The 20509-nt window shown below is 37.4% G+C and overlaps 5 protein-coding genes and 1 long non-coding RNA gene across 10 annotated transcripts; 3 read left to right on the top strand and 3 right to left on the bottom strand.

The window, feature by feature from the left end:
• The first annotated feature begins 909 nt into the window (after window positions 1-909).
• LOC103322193 (Gut esterase (DUF1350)) lies at window positions 910-4779 on the top strand. Its single transcript, XM_008224082.2, has 10 exons — window positions 910-1259; window positions 1379-1448; window positions 2072-2196; window positions 2454-2562; window positions 2660-2723; window positions 2816-2871; window positions 3343-3450; window positions 3638-3787; window positions 3925-4095; window positions 4243-4779. Exons 1-10 carry the CDS (start codon window positions 1030-1032, stop codon window positions 4474-4476), a joined length of 1317 nt encoding a protein of 438 aa, XP_008222304.1. The 5' UTR covers window positions 910-1029; the 3' UTR covers window positions 4477-4779.
• RAD52-2 (cobalt ion-binding protein) lies at window positions 4740-7819 on the bottom strand. Its single transcript, XM_008224084.2, has 4 exons — window positions 7277-7819; window positions 7155-7192; window positions 6453-6544; window positions 4740-5154 (listed from the first exon to the last, which is right to left on the bottom strand). Exons 1-4 carry the CDS (start codon window positions 7630-7632, stop codon window positions 5017-5019), a joined length of 624 nt encoding a protein of 207 aa, XP_008222306.1. The 5' UTR covers window positions 7633-7819; the 3' UTR covers window positions 4740-5016.
• A 1512-nt stretch (window positions 7820-9331) lies between these two features.
• Window positions 9332-10835, bottom strand: LOC103322192 (ARM repeat superfamily protein). 2 transcript variants are annotated; one of them, XM_089047228.1, is made up of 6 exons: window positions 10804-10835; window positions 10661-10741; window positions 10381-10539; window positions 10118-10303; window positions 9710-9916; window positions 9332-9606 (listed from the first exon to the last, which is right to left on the bottom strand). In XM_089047228.1, the coding sequence occupies exons 2-6, from the start codon at window positions 10715-10717 to the stop codon at window positions 9595-9597; spliced, it is 621 nt and encodes a 206-aa protein (XP_088903354.1). In that variant the 5' UTR covers window positions 10718-10741; window positions 10804-10835; the 3' UTR covers window positions 9332-9594. The 2 variants fall into 2 exon arrangements, with proteins under 2 accessions (XP_088903354.1, XP_088903353.1); XM_089047227.1 differs by having other exon boundaries at window positions 9332-9916.
• Window positions 10836-12035: 1200 nt separating this feature from the next.
• LOC148920528 (uncharacterized) lies at window positions 12036-12989 on the bottom strand. Its single transcript, XR_016124456.1, has 3 exons — window positions 12840-12989; window positions 12699-12759; window positions 12036-12083 (listed from the first exon to the last, which is right to left on the bottom strand). It is a non-coding gene; the product is annotated as an uncharacterized LOC148920528 (long non-coding RNA).
• Window positions 12990-13513: 524 nt separating this feature from the next.
• U2A' (U2 small nuclear ribonucleoprotein A) lies at window positions 13514-17087 on the top strand. The gene is made up of 8 exons (XM_008224079.3): window positions 13514-13729; window positions 13835-13875; window positions 14020-14149; window positions 14271-14476; window positions 15005-15178; window positions 15787-15837; window positions 15933-16103; window positions 16727-17087. Exons 1-8 carry the CDS (start codon window positions 13648-13650, stop codon window positions 16730-16732), a joined length of 861 nt encoding a protein of 286 aa, XP_008222301.1. The 5' UTR covers window positions 13514-13647; the 3' UTR covers window positions 16733-17087.
• A 133-nt stretch (window positions 17088-17220) lies between these two features.
• Window positions 17221-19135, top strand: LOC103322189 (uncharacterized). 4 transcript variants are annotated; one of them, XM_089046916.1, is made up of 6 exons: window positions 17221-17608; window positions 17799-18039; window positions 18118-18294; window positions 18402-18485; window positions 18582-18663; window positions 18738-19135. In XM_089046916.1, the coding sequence occupies exons 1-6, from the start codon at window positions 17577-17579 to the stop codon at window positions 18983-18985; spliced, it is 864 nt and encodes a 287-aa protein (XP_088903042.1). In that variant the 5' UTR covers window positions 17221-17576; the 3' UTR covers window positions 18986-19135. The 4 variants fall into 4 exon arrangements, with proteins under 4 accessions (XP_088903042.1, XP_088903040.1, XP_016647053.2 ...); XM_089046914.1 differs by having other exon boundaries at window positions 17796-18039; XM_016791567.2 differs by having other exon boundaries at window positions 17221-18039; window positions 18753-19135.
• Window positions 19136-20509: the final 1374 nt, after the last annotated feature.

Here is a 20509-nt window from a genome sequence, read left to right as displayed (position 1 = left end):
ACCTCAAATCCTTAAAAAAAATAAAAACTCATACCAAGAAGTTCCAAGACGCTCCAACTTCTTTTTCACGTTAGCATTGCAAACACAACCTCCTAGAAGCAACAGCAACGCCTTATGCTATGAAAGTCATTCTATCTATCTATCTATCTATCTTCTTCTTCTTCTTCTTCTTCTTCTTTTATCTTCTGTCTTCACATTCATCACAAAACAAAGTACGGTCATGGATAAAGACTTTTGTGGAGATTATATATTACTTTTTTGGTAGTATGAAGATTATGTATTTAATTGTATGAAGATTATGTATGTTATTATTATTTGATTGTTTACTAGTTACGTAAGTGAAATATATATATTTATTGGAGTTTATTTTTTCGTTTGAAATTGGCTCCTATATTGGATATTATAGTGAATCTCCCTAAATATTATTATTAACCAATCATTAACATAAAATCATTACTCGAAAAGCTCCCAATAGGAATGAATATTGAATAATTTACCAAGAAGAACAAATCATGTAGAAAATAAAAATGTAATACCTCCTTATGACGACCAAACATGCTAAGTGAATTGTTAAATTGTAAAATGGAGAAAGATACCACGAAGTGAGAAAGGGAGATGGAAGAAGGAAAAGAAGACAAATGAGCAATAAACAAGCAAATTTCACACTCCATGCCAAAAAGAAGAAACATATCAGAAAAAGAAAAATATATATCAGTATTAAATTGCACCAAAATAATTGAGTTGTAATAGGAAATGCCTAATTTTCTTATTATTTACTAAATCTTGTTTATTTATATTGCCGTTTGACTTCAACATGATGAACCAATGAAAAGGGGCGTTTGGAGGGTGTGGGCCTTCAGGTTGGGCCACATCACCATATTTTCTGATTATTTATGTTGAAAGCTGAAGAAAGAAGATGAAACTAGCTTCCCCATTTTGAAGAAGAGTGACAGGAGAGTGGAATTTGCAGAGAAGATATAAGCTTTCGTTGTTGTTACAACAATTTGACGTCTTTCACAAGAAAAAAGCATGGCCAGTTGGGTAAGGAGCCCGCAGCCTCATCCCCATCTCCATCCTCATCAATCTTTCAACAAGCGGCTGCTAATTCAACCGCAAAGTCGTACTTTCAGGCTTTCAAATTCCCATCGCCATCTTCGGAGGAGAATTTACTGTAACTATGATGACGATGCCACCAAGAAACAATCACAACCGCAAGCTCCACAGCCGACTGGGATTAAGCTCTACTCTGAGATTGAGAGGTTATGTTTTGTTATGCCCCTTTCTTTCAGCTCTGTTATAATGGCTGATGCAATTGTTTGTTTGCCCTCGGGTTAAATCTACCCTCCAATTCAAAGCTTGTTCTTTTATCTACTTCCAGATTACTTACAGAGACTGTGAGGCAATCCCAAGGTCGCTGGCCTGGTTCAAGCGACTGGACTCAAGTGGAGGTGTAATTTCATTTCATTCTCTTATAGCTTTTCAGATGATCACACGTTTACATTTTTTTTTTTAATGCACAAAGCTTTTCTGGATAAGTTGACCAATAACAGGATTTCAAATTTTGTTCTTTTATGTTTATTTGCTGTGATGAATTATGTCTTGGGAATCATTTACAGGTTGTTTATTTAGTTAAAAGTAGATTATGCAGGTGAATTCTAGATGCAAATTGGCTTTAGGTTGAAACTTGATCGAATTGCATATTATTTTTGTTAAGTCACAAAAGCAAGATTTATAATATTCAAAACCATACAAACAAACAATATATGTCAAACACCCCACACAAATTATGCTGTCATTAGTAAGGACTGAAGCAGCCTGAGAATTAATCTTAGTGGACACTGAACATGAAAGACGACTAGACCAACCAGGTAGTGGCTGCAAGTGTTAATCCAAGAAACTTTCTTGAGCATTTCATAAAAGTCTGACTTGAAAGCCGGCTAACAATGTTTCAAGGAATAAGGAGTATATGTTGGACAGTGTCCATACAAAAGCAGCTCTCTCTCTCTCTCTCTCTCTCTCTGAGTGAAGGATTCGTAACCGCACTAAACCAATCTATCATTATCTATCTCAGGGGGCATGGGTTCTCAAACCAAAAACCTCAGAACCCAAGGCCGTTGTACATTTTATTGGTGGCATATTTGTTGGAGCTGCCCCTCAACTTACCTACCGCATGTTTCTTGAGCGCCTCTCAGAAAGGTGAGATTCAATTCAAACTTTGGTTGTCTAATAATGAGCTTGTATAGTCCATATCATGCTAGTATAGCTATATATGTATGTACACTTTGGATCCCTATGTTACATTATTCAACCTGATTTTTTTAAAGGTCCAGAGCAATGTGGTTGTTATAGAAAGTTGTGTTTGGTCCTAGTCTATCTACTATTGGTAGATTATGATGGAGTTTTCTGCTTTTAAGAAAGAAGAAAAATATGATTCAGCCTTTTCTGTGCTGTAGGGGTATTTTGGTGATTGCAACACCATATGCTAGTGGATTTGATCACTTCTTCATTGCAGATGAAGTCCAATTCAAATTCGATCGGTGTTATCGGTTTCTTAAAGAGACGGTGTGTGTATATTTATTATTTTCAGAATCTGTTTGTTTGTTGTTCTGCTTAATTTTCTTCCCTAGGTATACAAAACCTAAGATTCTTGATTATACAGGTTCAAGATCTTCCTACTTTCGGCATTGGCCATTCTTTGGGATCTGTCATCCACCTTCTGATCGGTATTGCCTTTTAGTTTTTCCCTAACAAACTGTTCTTACTGGTGCAAATGATTGGGGTTTTAGAAATTCACTACGTTAGTGACTCCGGTCAGGTTCAAGATATGCTGTTCAAAGAAATGGGAATGTGTTGATGGCATTCAATAACAAGGTATTTGACCTCCTGAATTCATTATTATAAATGTCAGAACTTGGTGAGAAGAGAAGAAATTGAGATGACTAGAGGTGGAATCTTCTCTTAAAAATTTAGAGGTGCAGCATTTCAGCTCATAATTCTATAGAAAGAAATTTAGCAGCACGTCCTTTATATTCCCCCTTGTTTTTGCCTAGTTTCTTTGTGTGACCAAGTGGATAGAAATTTTCAAGATTATTTCTTTTTTAACTTTTACATTTGTCTTCCAATTCTTTTTTTATTTAGGAAGAAATGAGTTGAATTGGACACATTCATTTCTTATCTCATGCCCTCAACACATGCATCATATTTACTTCATGGAAAAGGAACAAAAAATAAGAATTAAAACTTACATGCAGACATCCGCAGAATCACTCTACATATGGTTTGTCAAACTATTTCTGTAGAACATTTGAGATTTAAAATTTTTGTTCTTCCTTGATTTAACAGGAGGCAAGCTCAGCTGTTCCTCTGTTCTCACCTGTTCTTGTTCCAGTGGCTCAAGGCCTCGGACCAATTTTATCACAGATTGCATCATCACCAACAGTCCGCTTTGGGGTGGGAGTTCTATTATTAATGTCTCATATATGTGCGTGTCTATATATCTGTATATTTTAGTTTTTGAACCATGCCACATAAAGCTTGATTATATGATCATCTCATCAAGTAAGTGCATTTATTCATTTCTAGTGATTAATATGTTTGGTAACAACTGTCTCATCAGTTCTTATGAAAATGCTTGCAGGCAGAAATGACTTTGAAGCAATTTGAAAACCTTAGTCCTCCCATCATGAAGCAAGTTCTTCCTTTAGTTGAGCAGCTCCCTCCCTTGTATATGGACTTAGTTAAGGGAAGAGAAGATTTTGTTCCAAAACCTGAAGAAACTCGGCGACTTGTAAGCAAACCTATAACTATTTACAAGTTAATTCTATGCTTCCCTTAATCAAATCATTGTACTTTTTTTATTATAAGAATTCAAATTTTAGTTAAGGTTTACAACTTACATTTTCCATTTATTGACATTTTCTTCAGATAAAATCGTACTATGGTATTTCCAGGAATCTTCTGGTGAAGTTTCAGGATGATACAATTGATGAGACTTCAATATTAGCACAGTTGCTAAGTTCAGATTCAGCCATCAGTTCTATGCTAGACATGTCAATTCGCTTATTGCCTGGAGATCACGGGCTTCCTTTGCAACAGGTGATTTTTGTGCCAACCATTTAGTGGGGAATATATTTCCATAGCTTTTACTTATGGAAATGTATGCTTAGAATCCCTGAGTGCAGTTCCAATTTGTCCATCTCTGTCAAAGAGACAAGCAATTTAGATAATATTTCTATCGTGCAGGCTCTCCCAGACGTGCCTCCAGCAATGGCAGATGCAGTAAATCGTGGAAGTGAGATTTTGGCCAATCTCACCGTGGGGACGCCATGGGAGACAGTTGCTAAAGAAGTAGGCAACTCATTAGGCGTAGATTCAAAGATCCTTCGTGCAGAAATATCTAAAGACATAGGCCTGCTTGTGGATGTGGTTGTATCTTGGATAGCTTCCAATACAGGTCCAAAGCTTTTGAAGTCGTGAAGAAGTTGGACAAACAATAGCATACACATGAGAGACAGCAATTGTTATCTCACTTAGACAAGGATATGATATTTAAACAGGACAATGAAAGGAATTGATTTGGAAACATATCTTGTTCATATTCAGTTTTATCCTCATTTCATGTAATTTCAGAGACGCCCAATTATAGAAGTAATCAAACTTGTTTTTAGACACCAAAGCCTTTGTTTAAATGCAGATGTACATCATTTGTGGTTTGTAAGGTGTAACAGAAACAACAAGCATTTTGAAACAAGGAGAAGACTGTTCCATTTGATTCATAAATATCTAACGTTGCATCTAATGTCTACAGCATTAGACATGAATGGATCTGCAGTGTTCGCACCATTATTTGTTTCCCACAATCTGAACCATATAAATATGAGACCAGTTTATAAACTTTATATGACAGCTCATTTGTCAGATATTTACATCAACAGGCAGAACGTGCTATCTGACTTCACAACGAACTAAACAAAAAGATGCCACAGTGAGCAGGTCAACCCTCCTGCCGTCCTGTGTCTAATCTTCATGATACAGATAGAGGCCAAGGCCAAACCGAGCACATGCTCTGCAGAAAGCTATTTCCTCCGCTGCGGTAACTGGATCGGCATTGTGGCCATCACTGGGTGATACTGTTCCAGTTGACTCACGGTGTGCCTGAAATTGGTGTGTCAGAACATCTGTAAGAAATTAGGACTGTAATAAAACATCATTCATGTTCAACTCTATCATCCTAGGGTCAAGTCGCAAATAGCCAAAGTAACACTGGATTGACTTCTTTTTTCTTTAATTATGTCACTCGTGTCTTGTTAACTGAAAGATCAAACTTGGGGCACCTTAGAGCATATGAGATTTACAACTGAACTTGTAGAGATAAAGGATATGAAAAGAATCCATGGCAGTTAAATCACATTAAACATGGTCAAAACCCCACTTCCCAAAAAAAAGCATCCAAGGAGTAATTGAACACCAAGTTACCTCACTGCCTTTAGTTTTCAACTGGAAGAGACAGACAAATTCTAATTATTTACTTCAGTTCATTCAGTTGCCTTGTTTCAAAAGTGTATTGTCCAGGGTAAAAGGCTTGTGCCCCTTTAGATATCATCTACTCGCCTGCAAAAACATTTTCTATCCCACCCAAGTCTATCTTAGAAACCATTATGAAAATGCTATAGAGCACATCAGCAAACAAAATTGACTAGAGGAAAGAGGTTCTGTTAATAATCCTCTTTACACTATCATCATCTTCTATGTCTTACTATTCACAAATAAGATCCCCACAACTTGGATGGAAGCAAGAGTATCTAGTCAATTGGCTACTCTCAAGACTGCAATCACAACTTCCCATAAAGACATAATTCAGCGATTTCCAGCCCTTTGCATATCATACACCTAATGTAGTACAAAAGGCAATCACCACACCTAACTCCCAGAATACCAGGATCATCATCAGAATAACCTTAGGTTTCAATAGACTGTCTCCCTAACCAAAGGAGGTCCCTAGATGCTTTAGCACTTAAGGAAAATTCATGGAGATCCCTCAGAATTAAATACAGAATACTCTGAAAGAGATCAACAGATTCCCAAGTTCTTATGCCATCTATTTTTCATCATGCTTAGCATCTTTCATAACCTCGGATTCAACTGAAATCATTATTCAGACATGTGTACAAAATTAAAGTTTATAGATCATAACCTTCAAAACCAACACATTCCCCTCTTAGTGGAGTATAAAAGAACCAGCTAATACTAAGGGAACTTTTCATAAGATTAAACATAAGACCCAAAAGTGCTAGTCAACCACCACCAAAACCGCTCACAACAAGAGACAGAAAACAGATGTAATGAAGTAACAACTAAGGTGGAATGAGTATTGTTGAACAGCATTATTAGTTAATAGACATGATAAAGGGTAAAATAGAAATACACCACTCTAAATGGAAGAAGAGCAATACCTCTCCATCAGATCCACGTATAGTGACACGGTATACCACAGTCACACTTCCATTGTCAGAAAATATTACATCACGGATTTCTCCACACCATCCTGCCAAAAAGAGTGTTAACAAGTAATAACATATAGAGAATTATAAACATTCAAAGGGTGGAGGAAATTAAAATAAGTTTACTGTCGGAAATCCACTCTAAATGGCAAGAGAGTAGTTGGCGAAGTTCCTGCTAATATATTTGAAATGGGTTGGTAACCTTAAGACTCTGCCTCAAACTCATAACGCATTGGGGTTTGCAAACCAAACGAATTTGAATCGAGTACAATGCTGAATGCAATAACCATATAATGACTCACTAGTCACCGCTAGAGGGCCCAAGCATTTGTATGCGCACATAATATGACATGTCCTTGCCAAAATGCATGTGAAAAATGAAGATGCAGATATCTAATTGCTTGTTGAAAGCAGACATGGATGGATGCATAAGTTGATGAACAGGCTATGGTACTATAGAACACATAATAACAGTTGAAAAACACACGAACTACTATGCATTGGTTATAGAAGGGAGTAAATAGATTGCCTAATATTGTCTGAAAATAATAATAAAAAAAGGTTGGATTTTTTACAACAACAAAATTGAAATGATAATAACAAGAAGAAATTGTGATGGTCAAATTGAGAAGCTGAGGTGAAGAGAGGACACACCAGGAGCGTAGAAGCTCAACATCCGGTTCGCATGGTACCTACCCAATACAAAAATACACAAACTTTACATGAGATTTGATTGGGAACAGAGAAAATCAACAAAAACAGAAAATGAAAACTACCAGGGGATTAAGGTAGAGTGATGGTGAGGAGGTGCTTGGATGATGTTATCAGGGATTCTCTTGTTGAGGTCTCTGAGGATTTCAACGAGAGGGCGGGTGATGCAGGAAGAGTTGGAAGATGAAAACGACTTGTCTAACGGCACCACATAGTTGGAATTGGGCACTCCCCCTGCCTTCTTGCCACCATCGCTGCTGCTGCTGCTCTTGCATGCGATCATACAAACCCCTCCCGCTCTCCTCCGAGCCCAGATTCCAGCTCCAACCAGTCGGGTCCGGAGCCGGACCTCACCGGCCCGAGAGAAAACGGGTACGGACTTTGGGAGCAAGGCATTGGTGCTATTGGTCTGCAAAGCCATTAGAAAGTCCACGAGCAACAACAACAACAGCAACACAGAAAGTCTCTCTCTTTCAAAGATTCAAAGTCTGGGATGGACTGGTAGATGCAAAGATGATCGATCGATGGTTCAAATTCTAACAAAATTGCGAGACGTGTCTGCAAAGAGCACACCTTTTTTTTCTGAGTATTTTTCGTTGGTTTTGTGTTCTCATTTACTTACTAGTCTTCCTGTCTGAAACTCTCTGACAGTGACAAACCTACTACAATACCCGACCCGACCCGCAAATGGATCCAGATCCTAAACCCCTCTTAATCTCAAATTATTTTTTGGTTGTTGTGAAAGGACTAACAGCGTTAGTTTTTTTTTTAAAGGGAATAAACTTACTGCAGCCGTTGTGGCATATCTATAAGCATTGAATTAGTTAAATCGTCCATATTTTACCAAGAGTGCTGTTATTTTTATCCACATATTCTATTTTTCCATCAATTTTATTTTCCCACTCATTATCCCTTAAAATTGATGAAAAATTAGATGGTGTTAAAGTCAGATGACAAATTATGGATTTTGAAAAATTAAGATGACATTTCTCTTAAATTTTTCTTTAATGTGACAAATTGAAACTGGGATAAGTCTAGGTGACATTTGAACAAAAAAATCCCTTTAAAAAAACACAAACATATCTTTCCACCCACCATTATCCCTAAAACACCATTTACATATTTGCCATAATAATAATAATAATAATAATTTCTTCAACCCAGATTTGGTTTAGTTGGTTTGATTGGGCCCCAATTTTATAATATTTATAAACCATAATTGTTTTGTCCCTGCAAATGATATTTGCGATACCTTTAAAATATGAAGTGTTCTATACCTACCCCGAACTAAATAAGCAAGCAATTTAGTTGGACATTTATTTTCAATATAAAAATATGTTTTTGCGGAAAGAAAAAAAAAAATTGTTGATTGGACGAGGTTCAACTACTCTACTCGAAAGGGGATCAAGCATCAAATTGCTTCTTTTGTTTTTCAAGTCTGTACAGAAAATATAATTTCGATTAGGGATGACAAGACTAAATCTTTTTATTATTTTTACCAAATACTCAAATAAGCTTCAAATTTGCAGAAAGTAAATTTGAATGGTTCTTTAAAGACGGCCTCTTATTTGAGGATGCAAGAAAATTTTCTCTTTGTTCTGCGCTGGAGTAATTTTAATGGTAGTCCGTTAGAAACTTGTTCACGAATGCTCAGGGTCAGCCGCCCAAGTCAAGATGCTTTTTTCGCACGACAAACTGAAGTTAACGTGAGGTCGACAGCGCTTTTTTAATTGACACCAAAAGTCAGTCGACTAATGAGAGTGAAGATCCTTTGATCAGTTGATCAGGTCAAGTAGACTTTTGAGCAGCAATCTACAACAAAGAGGAACTGAATCTTCTTTCTTACCTCATCAATAAATACTTGTTCAATTTTATAGAAAAAAACATTGTTTTTTATCCAATCTCCAAACCCATATTTCCCCCCTATTTAACAGTTTATCAAGAATTCTCCCAAAAAGAACAGAAGACACATGCAAGAATACATACATAAATGTGGATATGTGAAAAATGAAAAAATGATATCACATCAAACCCGAACAGGTCGAGACGAAAGCACACTGCGGAAATGACCGAACGTATATAAGCAATGCACATGTGCGAAAACGGAACGAATCTGGAAGGACATGAATGTATCAGTATCAATTCATTTTCCAAAAAGATCAAGTCTAACATATAACATTTCTGCCCATGAAGTTTCATCTGTCAATCTATGACTACGAGTTACAACCAAAACCTAGCCCTTGTATTTCTTCAAGGGAAAGACTACATCAAAATGTTCGATATATACAGATCCATGGTCAAAAGCATCACATAAACACAAGAGTAACAGACGTCTCCAAGTAAGTAATGTTGGCAAAGGATAGCATTCCCATCATGTGGGAACTCACCGTGTTACCTGTCGTTCAAACAAAATTACAGGATGCTTGTTCAGATAAGACCAATCAAATAGACAATTAGTAAACAGATTACAATCCAAAACCACTTAGTCCAGTAGCCACCTTTTCCAGCTTTCTATCAAAAATCTGCTGCACTTCACTCCGGAGTCTTTCCACATCCATCACATAATCCCTGTGCTCTTCCTCTACCATTAAATCCTGCAGCCGCTGCCTCAATCTCTCCAATGCACCATCCAACCCACAAAAGTCCTTAAAAACCAGAGCTTCAGTTGTCTTGAGTTGCAGAAGATTCTTAAGTGCAACAAGCGCCTGCTTATTTGCAAATGAAGAAAAACTGATCATCATTACTGGCATTATAGAATCACCTACGTTCTAGTCTAACCAATCAGCAAAGCAAGTGCAGTAAGCACATCAAAATATAACTAGAATGACTCAGGCATGTCATAAAGATGATAATTGAAATTCAGCAACAACAACAAAATGCAATTACACTAATGCTTAAGAAAAGACCTTCTCTTGCAGATCAAGGTCAGTGGATGATGTTAGATCAACCACAGACTTCAAGAAAATGCGACTACTGAAAAAGGGTAGCTCATCCTTCTCCCTATTTTCCAATTGACACTCAGCAAGATCACCCAGAAGGAACACAGCTTTTCTACGAAGTCTGATATCAATGCTTGATTCACTCATAATGTTCTACAAACAGAAATGACCGGTTTAGAAAAATAGACCACTCATTATAATGCTTTGCTTTATTCATTTTAATTAGTCACCTGAAGGAGTAAATGCCCAGCTTCCTCATAGAACAACTCTTGGCCAGCTACATTGTTTCGGATCAAGGCCGAAACAGCATACAACGCTTTTGTGGCTTCTTCAGCAAAGTCAGATTTCACCATCTTCATTAGCTTGGACAGTGCCCCAAGTTCCAGAACCTGATGTGCTTGCAATTTAGTCAAACAAGTCTTCTTAACTCTAATACCCGAAAGTAAAACCTCTACGCACACAAAACATAAAAAAAAATTCAAAAAAGTTTATGCATATTGCAGAGCATACCTGCTTCTGAACAATTGGGTTATTTTGACTGGCCTTCCCAAGCACCCATGCAGCCATTTTCCATCTGCATCAGAATGATCATTTTAACCACAACAAGCCCCCCAAGTTTGTTCTTGTATCTGCATCAGCATTATCAATGATCAAGCTCTCGTATAACCACAACAAGCCCCCCAAGGGCGTTTGTTCAAATCTGTAGGAGACAATACCCACCTATGGCCCATCAAACCGAGGAGAATTTCAACTCTTACTCTCAAGCCTCCTCTTTACAGTGGACCAATATACCCCTCCCGACCAAGACACAAACGCGCTCCATCTCCTTCTTCTTCTTCTTCAGTGGACAAATCGCACGGTTCGGGTCGGGTCAAATTTTGGCTGACCCGCGGGCCGAACCGATGAGGAGCTCGGTTCTCGGTTCGGGTCGGGTTAGAGCAAAACCCGAAAATGGGCCGAACCGCATGGGCCTCGGTTCTCGGGTCGGTTCTCTTTTTTATCGGTTTGGGCTGAGCCCAATTTTACATTTTTTAAAAGTATCAGATTCACTTCCAGCTCCTTTTTTTGTTGTCCAGCTAAAAGCTCTTATGAACAAGGTGCCTTTTTTACAGATTTTTCCATCTTCTGTTTTTTTAAAGTTTCAGAGACAAAAGATCAAATTAGTTGGTTCTTACATCCCATGACAAAAAATACAAGCAAAGCACCAAATTATATTTTACATCCCATGACAAAAAATATAAGTAAAGCAGCAAATTATATTTTACATCATGACAAAAAATATAAGTAAAGCAGCAAATTATATTTTACAACCCATGACAAAAAATACAAATAAGGAGCTGCAGGTTTGAACAAATGATACTAATGGCATATTAATCACTTACCAAACAGATCACAGCAAAAAAATACACGTATCAATTAAAAATCACTCACCAGATCATAATCCAACTCGATGGTTAATTTCAAAAAAAGAAAGTGTTCGCAGTTTCTGTCTCAAATCATTTAAACGTCAAAACCGTTATGCACAAATCAGTTATCATTCAAAACATCTTATGACTGTTAGGACATAACAACAAATAAGCAGAGAGACCTTTATTGTAGCAACAAAAATCACAGGAATTAACAACTAAGCCAAACCCATCTCAATTCAAAAGCACCAAATTATATTTTACAACCCATGGTAAAACACCTAATTACAACCCACCGAAACAGCAGCAAGTCTATCTATAACCACACAAAAATGTCAGAACCAATATCTCATTAACATCAAACATATTTCAGAACCAATATATCATGAACATCAAGCAAGCAAATTTTTCACCACCGCTAGCCTCCATTGCAATAAAGAGGGTATTGTGGTTCTGGTGAGTGCAAGGAGCAGCCTCCATGCAATGGAATTCAAGTGCTCAGTTCAGTGGTCACCAAAAGTCTAGAGCTTTCGGACAAATAAACGGTTTTATTATCTTCTGATTTTTTTTTTTCTGTTTCTTTGTTAAATAAATTTTTTTCACCAAAAGGTGCGGTAAGACTGAACCAAGCCGGTATTGAAAACAAGAAAAAAAAGTGTCTCCAGAAACGGTTAGATAGAAGTTAATGAGTAAAAACCTGAGAAAGCATAAGCAGTACCAAAACCCAGACGACCAACAAAATTGCAAAAGCTAAAGAGAGACAACAATATGAACCGCAAAACACATCACTCAAACTCATCACCAGAAACAGCACCAGAACCCAGAACTCATCACTCCTAAAGTAAGATGAAGCAAGCAAAACCCAGAACTCATCTACCCTTGTTACAGCAGTTGATTATATTCCCCACAAATCCTGTATATAACCCCTACACAAATAGCCAAACCCCAAATTCGTCCCGAGCCATTTAATAGACAGTAGTATCTAGAGCTTCACCTAATTCCCAAAAGCAAACAACCGAGAAACTAGGAAAATTCAATAAAAGATGAACCTTTACAACAGCCCAAATCAAGGAAAAAAACAGAAGAAAGAAGATAATATTAGAAACAGACAGCTAGAGAGAGAGAGAGAGAAGAGATGATACCTGCCAAACGAGAGATATAGAGATCGATGAAGGAGCAACGCCGATGCTGTCGCCGAAAGATCTGAGGTCGGGAGAGACAAGATCTGAGGTTGGGAGAGAGAGGCGCCGCTTAGGTCAAAAACAGAAGAAAGAAATATATACCTGCCAGACAAGAGAGAGAGAGAGAGATCGACGAAGGAGCGACGCCGGTGCTGTCGCCGAAAGATCCAAGGTCTGGAGAGACGAACTCGGGACAGAGAGGCGCCTTAGGGTTTTGATTGTGAAGAAGAAAGAAGAAGACACGAAAAGAGAAGAGAAACTGACTGAGTGAGAGAGAATCGCGTGTGAGGAGATGGAGGTTAAGGGGAAAAAAAAAACAGCTGAGGATACGCTGCAAGCAAGTTCACTGAACCTTTTATTTTGGCCATCAAACGACGCCCGTGTAATAAATATATATAATTAAATATTTACCGGTTCGGTTCAGGAGCTGAAAATTTTTCACGGTTCGGTTCAGGTTCACAGTTGACTTTTTCTCCTCTCTTCTTCGGTTCGGTTTGGGTTGGTTTCGGTTTGATCGGTTTATCGGTTTTTATGCCCACCCCTAGTGAAACAGACCTTGCTCCTCTCTTACCGTTTTTATTCTAGAACAATAATTATACACATCATCGCGTACAACGTGCATCGTTGATCTTGGGTCGGACGGTTCTTAGAAGTTTGATTGCGTGGCAATTCTTTTGCACCTTTTAGCAAAACGGTGTGGATTGAAAACAAAACGACGCCGTAGCCGACTAAGAGCGCAATTAACCAACAAGTAGAGTGTGCCTGTGTGGCTTAGTTAGGTTTTCAACCTCCTCCGAGCTCCGACTAAAATACAGATAGAGGATAGGGAAAAGGTTTAGGGTTTAAGGCCAGGCAAATAGCGAAGTAGCGAAGAGCAGCGAACCAGAGAGAGAGAGAGAGAGAGAGAGAGATGGTGAGGCTCACTGCAGACTTGGTATGGAAAAGCCCTCATTTTTTCAATGCCCTTAAGGAGCGAGAGTTAGATCTTCGAGGTATTTTCTTTTCCCTCTTCCGCCATTCCCAATTCTCAATTCCTAACCCTAAATTGATTGTGTTAGGGTTTATAATTCAAAACTCTTTCCCTTCTTTGTTCTCAGGTAATAAGATAGCTGTAATCGAAAACTTGGGAGCTACAGAGGTAAGAAATTTACTCATCTGAATTTGTTATCGTCCCAAACCGTAGTTTATTTCATGTAGATGGTTGGTTATTTATGTGAAGCTGCTTCAAGTTTACTGAATCTAGTTAAGTGATATATGTTTGTTTTCCCTTTAATCTGAACAGGACCAATTTGACACCATTGATTTGTCTGACAATGAAATTGTCAAGCTGGAGAATTTACCCTATCTTAATCGCTTGGGTACTTTGATTATCAATAACAATCGAATTACCCGTATCAATCCCAACATTGGAGGTAACTGAAATACTTTTTTCACCTCACTCTCATGCCCAGAATGTTATCTTGTGTTAGTAATTTTATATGGTTTTTGTGTGTTAAATATTAAGTGTTGAGTGTTGAGTTGTATGTATTGCAGAGTTCTTGCCAAAGTTACACACCTTAGTACTTACCAACAACAGGCTGGTCAACTTGGTAGAGATTGATCCTCTTGCATCCCTTCCGAAGTTGCAGTTTCTTAGCCTGCTGGATAACAACATCACAAAGAAACCCAATTACAGGCTGTATGTGATCCACAAGTTAAAGTCGCTTCGGGTTCTAGATTTTAAGAAGGTGAAAAACAAGGTGAGTCATTTTTAAGTTGTCAAACTCATGTTTTTTCTTTTGTGGCATGATGCTTCTTTTCTCTATGTTGGTACCAATTATGAGCTGGCATAACATACTTATGGAACGCCCACTACTTTGTGTCTTAAAGGTGTTTATGGTTGATTATCTTTTGCAATTCCAACTATCATTTATCCTAAACCTTAAGATGTCAGCCAGACGCGTAGTTTAGGTTACTGAAAAATAAGTTTCTGTAATGTCTGCTCACCCAAACTTTGGATTACACACTATTATTCTTATTTTGTACCTTCAAAAAGCTTTGCTCCTTTCAAATGATTGATCTGTTGAATCAAAGGCTTCTGCTTATTTTCGACCTAGTTTCACTAAAAAAGTGGAAATATGGAATGCTCCCCCAGGAAAGGTCCTGGGTTTGAGTCCTTAAAAAAGGTGGAAATATGGAATTCTGTTCTGACTATAAGATTTAGCTAGTTCCTCTTGTATTTATTTACCTGGATTGATTATTCTTTGGTCCTGCTCCATCAATCATAGGAGAGATTGGAAGCACAAACTTTGTTCTCATCTAAAGAAGTTGAAGAAGAGACTAAAAAGGTATCCGCAAAAACTTTTGTGCCAACTGAGGTTCCAAATGTTTCAGATGTTGCCGAGGAACAACAGACACCAAAAGTAGTTGCCCCCACTCCCGAGCAAATTATGGCTATCAAGGTAATCATAGCTATCAAGTTTTTACCTAGTTGCATCAATCATTATATTCTGTGACCAGGTGCTGGAAAACCATGTCTTTCTCACCTTGTGACTGTTAATGAATGAATAAAAATCTTATTTAAATTTACAAAGGAGAGGCAAAGTTCACCATTCACTTACTTTTATAATCAAGCAGTGATGGTTTTACTTAAGAAACAACATTGTGTTGAATAGGCTTGGACTCAATGAAAATGAACAATTTGTTTTTCTTTTGATAGAACCAGATTTTGGTTTGGGATGAACTCCTGTAAAGTGGTACATTGCATGTCCCTACTAAATTTTCTGCTCTTCACTGATTAATCAAATCCTACTAGTAAATGTTGTTTGTATATTGGAGTGATATCTCGTGCACATTACATCAGTTGTCGCTTCAAGTAAAATTAGATATTTCAAGATATCCAATGGTGGAAATTCACAGAAAATTTTATTTCTTCTGGAAAAGTAGAAAATTTTATCCTTTGTGATATATTTATTGTTTTATATCTGGGGTTATTCCCCTATTTTATGGCTAATATGTGGGGTCATCTTAGGTTTTCTGTTGTTTCACGTATTGTTTCATCCTTGTCCAGGCTGCCATAGTGAATTCCCAGACTCTTGAAGAAGTTGCAAGACTTGAACAGGTGCTTTTCTTAACCAGAGAAATTACTCATTGTTTTCTTGAATGTTTATTTCTTATTGTTTGTACATTGACATTATACTTGTTTTGCATGAGCAGGCACTGAAATCAGGTCAGCTTCCTGCGGATTTGAAAATCTTGGATGATGATACCGAGACAAATAGTGTTAAAGTAAATGATGATAAAATGGACGTCAATAGTGAAAATGAGGCTAATGCACCAAAAGATGTGGATGAACAGAAGAAAGATGAAGCAGAACCCATGGAACAGGTACCAGTGTGCTTCCTATGACTTTTGAACTATCTTATCTTAACTTAATCTTTATTCTTTTCTTCATCTCAGTGATATTGTAGAAAGGTCTTGTTTTCTCTAGGTAAGAAGGTGCATGCAAGTTTGATGGTAGTAGTGTTAGTGATTCCAAATATTGCACCTGTAAAAAGAGAACCCTCATTTAGAAGCAAGAGGGACTGTGTTGGATTACAAAATTGTCATAAAGTAAGAGCATCGGGACTGGGTAGAAGTAAATAGGATACAGTTATTTTGAGCCTATATCTGCTTATTTCTTCAGTTGAATTCATTTCACCTTAAACATACAATTATAGCTCCAATTATAGCTCCCATCAGTTTTGTAGGCTTGGGTTGTGTGCTGATTCTGTGATACGTTAGATTGTGTTAAAGGTTACAGATGAATCCATTTCAAGATGGATCTTTGTTGTAAATTAGTAGTATATCAGCATTTGTTATGCAATAATCTATTGTCTGTATGATCCTAAATGCCGTCTGTCAAGGAAAAGTGTTTGCACCTCAATGACCCCCCACCCCTCCATTCATTGCAAGTAGGTTGGTTAGTTCATATTGGTTCTAGTATTGATATTTTTTCTTCTCCCTTGCAGGAGTAGAATTGGTTCATATTCCGGTAGCATAAAGCTTGTCCTATTCGAATCCGTTGGTGGTGACTGGTGCACTTTATGATTGGGAAATGCTGCTATTTCTGGAACTGTGTTCGATATATCAGGAACTTCTGCCTTTTAGACATGAGAACAACTCTTTTGCCGTAGTCAACTAATGCAAGTTTCTCCCTTTCTAACATTTGTCTGGGAGGAGAGTGGGAGCCCGAGTGTTTGATTCATATCTATGTATTCTATGATACAAGTTTTACTCCGAGATTCAAGTAGATTGCACCATTTTTAGTCCTGTTTGGGCCATTATATTTAATTATAAACTGTTTAATGTTATATATTCGTTTTTCTCTTATCTCATATTTTCTTTAATTATCAAAATACAAACAGAAAAATTAAAAACATCATCAACTGGGTAAACATTGGCCTTTTTCCGTTTAGATCCAAGAACCTTTTTCCTATTGATATAAAATAAAAAGCTTGATCAGATTAAGAAGGAAGGAAAAGGGTTGATTTTCTTGGTTTGGTGTGCCTTCATATTCTTTACTTGGAGGGGTTTGCTGTTGCTCTTAAATTGAACTCCTACAGATATCGTATTATGATAACAATGGAATAAATATCTTAAATTAGGGTGCCATCCTTGGGTGATGGGGGAAGATAATACATGTTCAACCTAGTGCTGCCCATATTATATTCGTCACTTACATTTCAAGTCATTTCCTCTTGCAATGATCCCTTTTTGTTTCCCTGGTCAGTTGTTTCTTCATCAAGCTGTCTTGGAAAGAAGTGAAAACAGGAAATTCTTTGCTCCAGTGCCACATTGTGTGGTCTTGTGGAGAATAAGATGCAAAAACCAGAGCAGCCAAACAAAAATATGTAAACAAATAAAGCTGTTGCTGCCCTTTCATCTTATAACTGTAATTATGATTGCCCAATTGGCATTGGCTCTACTATGTCTTGTTGCAGCATGGATGCCACTTGTGTGCTTGAGTCTTCTAAAGGGATGGTCTTGGTCACGGACCTTATGTTCATGGCGCCTAACATTTCCCACTCTTTCCTTCAGCAGCCACAGGCGCAGAGAGATATCATCCGAGTCTGTCAGCCGTCCTTGGCTCACAGCCACCACCTTCAGTGGCCAGTGCTGCACTGACCCACATCACGAACAAGAATGTTCTGAATTGAACGAGGATGATGTGAAGGTATTGGTTTCTCACATCCACGAGACCGATGGCGGTCCGCCATGGAAGCTCATGATGGAGCGCTCTACCCCTACCTTGACATACCAAGCTTGGTACAGGGATCCACCGGTAATATAAATCCAATTATCATGTCCATTATTCACCACGAATGTGTCTTTTCTTTGTAACATTGTTTTCAAATTTCAGTTGGGCCCTACGCAGTACCGTACAAGAACCGTATTCGAAAATGTATCACCTGAGTTGCTGAGGAACTTCTTCTGGGATGATGAATTTAGACCCCAGTGGGATAACACGCTCATTCACTTCCAAACTCTCAGAGTTTGCCCCAAAACTGGTTCCATGACTATCCACTGGATTAGAAAGGTACAACCACATCTGATTTTACACAGAATTTGCTAGAACTATTGTGTTTTTCTTCCAACCCAGATTTTTTTAATTGCAATTAGGGTTTTTCTCCCTAAATGCCACAGCTGCCATTGTTCTGCAGTGATCGAGAATATGTCATAACCCGTCGCATTTGGGAATCTGATTCTGGATATTACTGCCTAACAAAGGTTTGATTTTGTCTCAAATATTTCAAGCTCTCTTTCCATAGGTCCTGTCCTGTGACAAAATGCCATCTGCTGATTATATGTTTTCTTATATACAAGGGAACACCATATCCACCCCTACCAAGGTCTAAAAGACCAAGACGGGTAGATAATTATTATTCGAGTTGGCATATAAAATCAGGTACGTATTTTAGATTTTGGTATATTTCTGTTTACCCAGTAGAAATCTCTTTTTTGAGTGACAGACAGATACAGAAACAACTATTTCAGTGAAGCCTAGGAATGGAGAGCAGCATAAAGTGGCATCAGAAGTGCTTCTGTTTCATCATGAAGATATAGGGCTCCCGAGGGAGGTTGTGAAGATGGGTGTTAGGGCAGGAATGTGGAGCCTGGTAAAGAGACTGCATCTGGGCCTGCAGACTTACCAAATGGCAAAGGAAAATGATGGGTCTCCTTCGAATTATGCACTTATGGCAAACATAACCACAAAGATTAAAAATTAGATGATTTCTTCCCACCGTTGTTTTGAGTGGCAAAAGATCACAAGTGCAAAAAGTGAAGTAAAATAATAGAGAGCTCCCTCAGAACTTGTAAAATCTTCAACATGACATTGATTTAGACAAGGCTGAAACTTATATATATTTGGCGTTCAATCATTGGGAGCTGCATCAAATCAAAGACACTCTTTTTCAAACTTCCAGTAAAACATTTTCTTTGGTCAATCAACTTTTTAACTCAAACGTGATGCACAAAATGAAAAGAATGAATGAAAACGAAAGGGTACCAAAAAAACACATTGAATCAAATATATATGCACATACATGTCAGAATTTGTTCGCATAGGGGAAAAGGAAACGAAAGAATGGCTGAAAAGAAAAGGCAAGCCACGAAGAATATCAACGAACAGAGAAATCAACCAAACAAAGGGTGTTTGGAGAAGATGTCCCCTTCAAGTTCAGCCATTAGACGGCGGCTGCGGGATTGATTGTTATCGAATGAAAATGAAGGCCCCTTTTATAGCCTAAACATCGTAACCGTGATGAACTCTAGACCTAACCCGGGTTGTTTTGTTGTGTCATTTTTGTGGGCTTGTGGTTTTGTTGGGTCTATTTTCTTGTGGGCTTCTTCTTTGGTTCTTCTTTTCTGAGAAAATAAAATAAAATAAAAATGAAATGAAATGGTGTTTACTAATCAGGAATTTGAATTCTCATCAAGAAATAAATTCTACCTGTGGAGGATTCCTGCATTTACTTCACATCAAGGAATTAAAAATTAAGTATGACCCACACAAAATTAGGAATTGAATTATTGATTTTGAAGGAATTCAATTCTTGAGTGGGAGGTGGTATTCTAATTCTTGGGGAACTAACCCATTAGGAATTCATTTTTTTTTTACCAATTATATCATCACACAATTTTAAAAATTCTAAAATTTTCATCTACTTTAACCTAATAACGATGACATTTTAGTAATTATTATCACTCCTATCTCAATTCCATATGATTTAGTAAACAACTTCAATAGGAATCTAGAATCTTACTCATCTCAATCCATATGATTTAGTAAATAACTTCAATAGGAATCTGGAATCTAATTCTCCTCAATTCAATTCCTCCTAATCCAATTACGGATTAGTAAACATGCCAAGAAAGTATTAGTAATGATGTTGCTCACATCACACAAACTCATAAGATAATCTATTTCATGTTTAATCTACGGTTTGTTTGGCGAGTACATCTGAGTGAAAACTCAGAATATACTTCAATGAATTGTGATTAATTTATAACTTAATAGAGAATGATGAACTTGTTAATTTAATAGCCACAACCGCTCATAGAACAAACTGTAGGAAAATCTTTTATTTATTTATTTTATTTTATTTCTTCTTTCAATGTTTTTAAACTTTTATCGAGAAAAAAAAAAGGTGAATGCAATATAAAGGGAAGATAACCAAAATATATTATTCTTAAAAATAGGAGAAGATAGGGAACTTGGAAAACAAAAGGCAATATATTAACATTAAAGT

The sequence above is a fragment of the Prunus mume genome, linkage group LG2, assembly GCF_029339155.1.
Source record: "Prunus mume cultivar Tortuosa linkage group LG2, ASM2933915v1, whole genome shotgun sequence".
Lineage (NCBI taxonomy): Eukaryota > Viridiplantae > Streptophyta > Magnoliopsida > Rosales > Rosaceae > Prunus > Prunus mume.
This window is presented reverse-complemented; position numbering and strand designations above follow the sequence as displayed.